Source organism: Panthera onca, chromosome D1, assembly GCF_046562875.1.
Source record: "Panthera onca isolate mPanOnc1 chromosome D1, mPanOnc1 haplotype 2, whole genome shotgun sequence".
NCBI lineage: Eukaryota > Metazoa > Chordata > Mammalia > Carnivora > Felidae > Panthera > Panthera onca.
The window spans coordinates 16,446,995-16,455,374 of record NC_138348.1 but is presented as its reverse complement, the minus strand read 5'-3'; the positions used below and the strand labels follow the sequence as shown (position 1 = coordinate 16,455,374).

Here is an 8,380-nt window from a genome sequence, read left to right as displayed (position 1 = left end):
CACTCCCGTTCGGTGCATCTGTGGCTGGGGAGTGAGGCACCACAGCCTGCAACAGGCACAACACTGAGTGTCGGCTGGCGTGAGATGCCGATCACTTGATAATTCTCTGGGGGTCTGTGCTGTGAAGTCTCATCCCTGAGCTCGTTGGGGGAAGAACATGGATGCCACCATGATCACCATTTGTGACCTAGAACCTTCAACTAAGATCTATAAACCTCATGGTTTAGAGTGGGAAGGGACTGAAGGTAAGTACTTTTGCCCCCTTCCCTCCTCTTTATTTTCCCTTCCCGTTTTTCAATACTTTCAGGAACAGAGAATTGGGACTGAGTTCCTTTGCCCTTGTTTGGTTCTGGTTGACCAGAAAGCAGGGGGAAAACCGGGAAGTCAGTGAGTTTGCAGGACCTTGATGGCCCAGAGCTTTTTTAAAATTTATTTTTTAACGTTTATTCATTTTTGAGAGACCGAGAAAGAGCGTGAGTGGGGGAGGGGCAGAGAGAGAGGGAGACAGAATCCCAGGCCGGCTCCAGGCTCTGAGCTGTCAGCACCGAGCCCGACGCTGGGCTTGAACTCACGAGCCATGAGATCGTGACCTGAGCCGAAGTCGGACGCTTAACCGACTGAGCCACCCAGGTGCCCCCAGCCCAGAGCTTTTAACCAGATTGGGGAAATGGATTAGGAATTCGAGTATCCCAACTCTGCTTTTGAAACAAGGGTACACATTCTCAAGATCGCTTCCCTTCAACACAGCTGTCAGCATACAAATTGCTGACCCAAGCACAGCCACTCTTTCCAAAAACATTGTCCTAGCACAGCAGCAAACTAACTCCTCGGTCTTCCTTCCAGGGAGCGCCTACTCCCACGTTCCCACTGCGGGGGGCAGAGGCGAGTGTGATTCCAGGCAGCACGGGGGCCACCTGAGAACCACACTAGAAGCAACTTTCCGCCAGCCTTTCATTTCTTGAGCGCCAGCTGAGTGAAAGTTAGTCTAGAAAAAAGTTCCTTGACCCCATTGGCTGCCCAAGAAGTTGCCCGTGTGAATCCAGAGCCTCTTAGTGCTAAAGGGTTTTTCTGACTGTGGAGGGAGGCCCTGGGGAATTTATCCCAGAGGAGACTCCTCCGTTCCCTTTCTGGTCCTCAGACTGAGCATGAAGCAGCTGTGGGTTTAGACTCAGATGCCAGAAACCAGGCAGGAAACTCCTGAACGTCCCCCCACCTCCTTGAGTCAGATGCTCCCCAATCCAGTCCCCGTGTGAGAGGCACCGCGGCCCGGCCAGAACGGGGCCCATCTCGCGTGCAAAGTGGCAGGAAGCCCGAGAGCTCCTTGGAACCACAGTGCTGGTGGGAGGGAAGTCATGACCTGGACCTCAAAATGGGGAAGAAAGGGACTCCTCTGCTCTCCCGGGGGCTGCAGGTGGAAAGCAGGAAAGGTGCTCTGCTGCTCCTCCCAAGGGAGCAGAAGCCCAAGCCTGTGCACCCGGCCCCAGCGCTGCTCCGTGAGGGGGCCTCCCTAACCGTTCTGTGGCTGCCGGCCGGGCCCAAGAACCGTGACAGAGCTGCCCAGATACGGAGCATCTTGGGAGACGGTTCTAGTTAATGCAAACTTTATTTATAAAAGACTCTTAAATTAGTTGTATCATGCCATGCATTCATACAGAATACAGTGACCCTTCAGGGCTACAGGGAGAAGAGCTCACAAACTCAAAGGAAAAACTATTAAAGTTTCTAATAGTTAAAAGCTAGGAAAGATCAGGACGACTTTACAAATGAGCAGTTAAAAATAAAAGACAAAGGCTATGGAGACTAGTCGGAGCTGAGAGGAGGGCAGCTGTTTACAAGTCTGTACACTAAACTACTACACGGACAGTCTTCTAGAGGCAGGGCGCTGGCGGAGAAGCAGAGTATGTACAACGACTCGCGCCGCGGCGGCTCCTCCCGGACCCGCGGTGTGTACAGCCGGCCAGTCTGTGTGCTAGGCCTGCCGAGGCCCTTCGACTAGGAGGACTCCGAGTTTAGTGAACTGAAGCTGCGGGGTGCCGGGGGCTGGGGCGGCTTCACTTGCGACTGCTCTTTATTCTCTCCAGTCTCTTTTTCAAGTCGTCAATGTTAGCCGTGGAGGACGAGGACGTGGTCGTGGTTCCCGAAGAGTGAGTCTGGTGAGAATCCAGGTCCAAGTGCTGGTGCTGCTCCCGGGACTCCCGGAGCTGAGAGAGTTTGCTGTGCAGCATGTCTGTGGAAGAGGCAACCGTGGGAACTGCTGGTTTGGAGAGCAGAGAGGTCAACGGAGGTCGGTCATCTTGCTGTGGAGACAAGGGGAGACATTGGTAAAGCGGGTCGGTGCGCAGCTCTGGAACGGCAGCGGCCACTCCGTCCCCGAGCCACACGGAAGGAAAGGAGCGGTACCTTTGTATTGTCCAGACCACACCGCTGTCGGAGGATTTTGAGTCTTTCCAGGTAGACCGACGGTCCCACCTCCTCTCCGTTTGTGTTACCAATGGAGGACACTGTGCTTGTGGGAGCAGACATACACGTGACCTCCGTCTGAGGGGAGATGCCTAGAGAGGAAGCGTGGAAAGGACACTCGAATGTACCCACGTCCCACTTCTAGACTGGCCTGGTTGATCTGCCACCACAGGGAACGATTTGGGACCTAGATATCGCCATTATAAAGACTGAAAAATCCAGAAGAGTCCATCTGGAGTTGGCGATAAAGGGTGCTCTGAAATACACAAGATAAGCCGAGCGAGAGCTTCAGGAGTCAACAGAGAAGAGCAGACTGTCAGTTGGGCCGGCCATCTACATCTGGGATACGCGGGGGTTGGATCTTGTGACCCTACGCTGACCTGGGCCATCCAAAAGGCCCGCGCCACTGCTGGGGCCACGGGAAGTGTCCAGCCGAGGAACCTAAGGCCTTTAAATGTCGGCAACGATTAGACGAGGTCTGGACGAGGTGACACACAGGAGGAAGTGCTTATTCAAACCGGGGGAGAGAGCAGGAGCTGAAGGCTACAGTGTATTCAAGGGGAAGAGGCGGAAACGGAGGTGTCCTACAAACACCCAAAGAAGGGACAGGAACGGGAGCATCTGTCACCCCAGCGTGGAGAGCAATATTCTGGCAGGAGAGGGGGAGAAACCAAAAAAATCTGTCACAGTTCTTAAATTTCCGAGAAGGAACAATAACAAAATGCAGGCATTTAAAACACCCAAAGATAATGCGTTACAAGATGCATTATCTAAACCAAAAAGATAAGGTCCTGGGACGACAAACTTCCTTACGGTAAACCGAAGAGTCGCACACAAGATTCCTCTAGGAAAATAGGAATCCCTAATGTAAACGTGAGGAGAATGCTCTGACGGAGAGTGAACGAAGAAGGACGTGAGAGGGAGCGGTGAGGGACGTGTGAATGCTTTCCACACAAAACCGCTCAGGCATCAGTGGGGACACGCACGTGTGTTGCAGATGTGCTGTTCAGGCCCAAAGTATCAAATGTTGGATGTCACCAGAAAGGACTCTGGGAGTGAGAAAAGGGGGCTCTGCCTCGATCAAGCAAACTATGGTATGTCCGCTTACCACTTCCAACACCCCACATAACACAGTATCTACTAGGTTAATTGTTCGGCGTCTGTCTCTACCCTTGTGGATTATTAATTTATTATCTATTATTTATTTGTTAGTTTATGTACTTGAGACAGAGAAGTGGGGCTCATTCGAGGCTCGTGTTTATACCCAAAGCAGGGCTCGAGCTCACCAACTGTGAGATCAAGACCTGAGCCAAGTCAGATGCTTAACGACTGAGCCACCCGGGCGCCCTACTCCAGTGGATGTGAAATTCTAGCAGAGGCTTCTCTCTGTTTGCTGCCTGGCACACACAACAGTACTTGCTGAGTGATAGGAACGAAAGCTTCTCTGAATGTTAAGCTGAAACATTACTTCCCCACAGTGGAAAAGCCAAGTATCTGCAAATTACTGCTCATAGGATCTAGAGACAAAGGAAGACCTTGAAGGTGTCAGTTATAGAAAAGAGCTGTCAAGGGCCTTATTAAACCAAAAGAGAGATCTCTGTTACCATGCAGAGTAGAGCTCTCACATTTGTCCTGCATCTAGTTCTCTGTGAGTTCCGTGAAACTCCTCCTCTAACATTCCCAAATTTGTTTGCCTGAAAAACCGTGTTCCTTTGTGGTTTTCACAGTTGATCTTAGCCAAAAGGCTGAGAAGCCATCCTTTGTGGTTTTCAGATTCCAGTCATGTTCTCTCTCACCATGTGTGTTGCTGGGCTGAAGCTTTAGTTATATTCTCTGAAATTATTTTTCTCTTCTTCTCAACACCTTAAATTATGCCTCTCCAAGACCTTAAGAGTGTTTTTTCTTGAAGTGTAATGAGCAGAATGTCTACATATGGACATACCGTGGTTTGCTTGATCAAGGGGTGGGGAGTAGATGACATTTTAAGGAAGGTCTCACTGAGACAGTGGTGTCCGGACAAGGATCTGATGGAACAAAGAGAGCCAGTCATAAGACCATCTTGTGGAAGAGCAATCTACATGTAAGAAACGGTTGGTGCAGAGGTCTAAGCAGGTACATAAATGCCTGATGTGTTCTGGAACAGCAAGGAGGCTGGTGGGGGCTGGAGTATTCGGAATGGGAGTCGGAGTGAGTAGAAGACGCGGCTGTAGTGGTGGCCTTACGCGTAGGACCTCGTAGATCTCTAGAAGGCCTTTTGCTGAGAAAGGGAGAGCCTTTGGGAAACATTTGAGAAGTACTGTTTTGGTGCTATGCGTGGAAATGGGAAGGCGACAGTGGAGGCAAGGGGTCAGCATGAAGAACAGTGCCATAAACCAGGTGAGAGATGACGACTCTCACACCAGGGCAGTGGTCGTGAAGGTCATGAGAAGAGTGCGTGGAGTCTGTACATGGTTTGCAGGCAGAGCCAAAAGGATTTCCCGACAGAGAGGAAGACAAGACTCAAAGGCTCTGGGTCTAAGCAAACTAGAAGGACAAAGTTGCCATCACCTGAGATGGACAAGGAAGGAAACAGCAGGTCTCCTCCTGGCTTGGAGGAATATCTGGAGCTTAGCAGTGACATGTTGAGTTTACAATGCCTACCAGAGACCCAAGTGGAGGCATCATGCAGGATGTATCTGTTGGGATTAGGAAGAAGGTCTGAGCTGGACCCAAAACAACACGGGGCTTCTCTGGCACGTAAATGGTATCTCAAGTGATGAGACTACACGGATTAGTTACGGGAATGAGAGTTAAGAAGAGATGGTTACCGACTGAAGCCTGGGGAGCGCCAACATGAAGAGTTCAAGGAGAGGAAGAATCGGAGACCAAGAAGGAAGAGGCCAGGAAGGCTGCGTAGGAGGAGACCAAAGAGAGCATGGACAACTAGAAGCCCAGGGAAGAAATGGTTTCAAGGGCAGGGAACACTGTCCTTGTCAAACACTGATGATGGGTCAAGTCAGGTGACCGAGGTGACCACTGTCTGTAGCCATGTGAACATCGCTGGTGACCATTAAATATTGAGGAACACAGGCATTAATTTAAATGTGTCAAAGCCTCCAGTTCCTGAGCTGGGAGATATTTTGAACTCATCCCTGAAGCTACTAGAGGAAACCATACCTGTTGATGAGGGAATACGGCCTTTGCCTTCTCTCTCCATCTCAATCACCCGAAGGCCTCTTTCAACATAGCTCTGGAAGAACTGGGAGGAATTTTTCAGAAATGGTTCAATGTCGGCATCTGAGTATTTCTTCTTATATTCATATAACTCTGCTAGGCCCTGGTTAATAAGAAAAAGGAAGAGGAGGGAGAAATTAGTCAGCGGTCCTTCTCTATAAAGCAGAAGCCCATTTGGCTAGACCCTTTCCCTTTTACCTCTTTGGTGTTCTCTTTAGAGCCAATCTTCTTAAAAATCTCAGCCAAGAAATCATTCACTTTGGCCTTTGATGATTTTTCATCCTGAAATTGAAAGGCACAAAGGACCGGCTAGACCCGAGTTATTAATTAGGAACCCCCCATGGTTGGATAAGAACTAAAGATATCTCAAAATCCAGACCTTACTGGTGTGTTCCTGTGGCTAACAGAAGCACCAATGTCTACACTGGAAAACACTAACATTCTGAGTTACTGAATGCCTCCAGCTGCAGCTTTTCAACTAAACTTGAGGAGGAAGGACCTTGGCCCATTCCTCCCTAATTGAGTAGAGCTCACAGTGGATTTCTCTGGCAACCAAAGCTTTAAGCACAAGTACAGAAACCTTTCTTAGGGACCAAGAGGCACATGGTTAGAACTAGTTCATATTTGAAAACTTAAGGGTGGAAAATGGTCATGACACCTCAGCAGGAGAGTGGCCCCATCCCTGAGCCTTAACCTTAGACCCTCAGAAAGATGGGCTCCAGCGTTTACATCTGTGACAGGATCACCAACCTTAGTCTTTCGAGTCAGGACACTTACTATTCGAGACGCTCCCTTTTCGGTTTCCTTATCAGACTTGCTCCCGGTCTGGTCCATGCTGTGCTTCATCATCCGGCAGAGGTGGGCCTCCAGCTCAGATTCGTTCTTGTTGTCAATCATTGTTAGGTGGTCTAGGATCTGTGGGAGACACACGCACAGTGAAATGGCAGCAATGCCGTGATGTTCTCTCAAGCTCCCTCAGGGACCAGCTGCTGTTCTCACATACCTTGGGCCCTTTTAATTTGCATAAAGTGTGCAGCAGCGTCTTTAGGGTCCTTATGGGAAATTCACTTTTGCATTGCTTCAGTTTCTCTTTGGGGAAGACCTTCATGAAAATATGTATGTCCAGAAGAATTCTGTCCAGATTAATGCTGTTGATGGTATCAGGCAAGAGTCGAACCATTCTCCAGAGACACTATTGGAAAAAGGAAACAAAGTTAGGAGGAGTGGCTGAAGAATGAGGATCACTCCTGGTACCATTCACCTGTCCCAAGCTCTGTGGTCACTTCCAAAAGATGGTCAGGGATAGAAGTGTGGAACACCACCATGCCTTTTGAGTTCAGCTGCTAAAACATGAACAATTTCACTCATTTCAAGCACATCATGGCAAGAGTGTGACCAGCCGTCCATGTAATCATCCCCACACCTCCTTCACACTCCCTGGAAACGGGGGCCTTGAATGGTGAGAAGGGATGGAGAATCGGGTGCGGAACCCAACAGTACAGCAGTTCATACAGCTTAACCAAACCTGACCCAAGGACACAGACTCAATTACAGTGTAATAACAATGTTATAATGTTGCAGATACGTTCACTTAGGGTTTTCCGTTCAAGAGGCTAAAATATTACAGGACAGGGCTATACTTACTATTTCCCAAAAAGGTATAACATTTGTCTCATGAAACTAATTGCCTTTTGCTTCTAGGATAATCCGTCTTTCCCTTTTCATTGTTTGAGGCCAAAAACTGTTCAGGCCTGAGCCTGGGGTATAAACTCGAGACCAAGTATATTTTTTTCAGGTGTTCCTTGGTTGATTTGAGTCTATGTCTTACTTTCAACTCCCCTCTCTGCACACTTTAACAAGTATTGCATCTTGGAAAGAAAAGAGACCAAATTATTTCAACTTTACCTTCATAACAAGCTCTGAGAATTTGGGAGAACTGGCTGTTGCTAGTAGGCTGTCTTGGAGCAAAACAAGTAGGGCACTAGAAAAAAAAAATCCCAACATGGTAACATTAATAAGTTTCAAACGTGCATTCCAATTAAAACCAATAGTTGAAAGGCCAAGTGTAAATATTCTGTATCCATCTAACAAATTGAGAGCCTATGGATCAGGATTGTCTCTGATTACTTGACATTCAGCTATAAAGAAAATAAACATCAATCATTTAAGCTTTCTCAGTTACTACTTGGTAAATGGTAAAGCTTGTCACTATTTTTCATTGTTACTGGTAGCTGAGACAGAAATGTACTTGAAATGTACATGAAAGGAGAGGTAATCAACAAACATGATAGTTCTATTCTAGAAAATTCTTTATAATTTTTTTTAAAGTTTATTTATTTTGAGAGACAGTGCAAGTTGGGGAGGAACAGAGACAGGGCGACAGAGAATCCCAAGCAGTCTCTGCACCGTCAGCTTGGAGCCCATTGTGGGGCTCAAACTCATGAAACCATGAGATCATGACCTGAGCAGAAACCATGAGTCAGATGCTTAACTGACTGAGCCACCCAGGCATCCCTATTCTAGAAAAGTCTTGATGCTGGCTGGCTTACTAAGTTGTTACTAGTTTTAGCTGCTGTCTCGGGTCAGAACACTAGGTTCATGAGGAAGAGAAGAGTAATAAACAAACTTATTAGGCAAACCTAAAGTTATAATTGGTCTTAGTGACTTTGGTTTCCATGGGTAGAAAAAAGAGAGGCTGTTTCAGGCT

General features: G+C 48.0%; 1 protein-coding gene across 3 annotated transcripts in view; it reads right to left on the bottom strand.

Annotated features, from left to right (window-relative positions):
- Positions 1–1,584: 1,584 nt before the first annotated feature.
- The window catches only part of CKAP5 (cytoskeleton associated protein 5), a 112,487-nt gene continuing 105,691 nt past the window's right edge, over positions 1,585–8,380 (bottom strand). For all 3 annotated transcript variants that reach the window (XM_078433422.2, XM_078433424.2, XM_078433423.2), the window contains exons 38-44: positions 7,579–7,654; positions 6,677–6,865; positions 6,451–6,588; positions 5,872–5,955; positions 5,617–5,776; positions 2,401–2,552; positions 1,585–2,297 (exon numbers count right to left, since the gene is read on the bottom strand). In XM_078433422.2, coding sequence (XP_078289548.1) covers positions 2,052–2,297; positions 2,401–2,552; positions 5,617–5,776; positions 5,872–5,955; positions 6,451–6,588; positions 6,677–6,865; positions 7,579–7,654 — 1,045 coding nt within the window. In that variant the 3' untranslated portion in view covers positions 1,585–2,051. The remainder of the gene's footprint in view (positions 2,298–2,400; positions 2,553–5,616; positions 5,777–5,871; positions 5,956–6,450; positions 6,589–6,676; positions 6,866–7,578; positions 7,655–8,380) is intronic.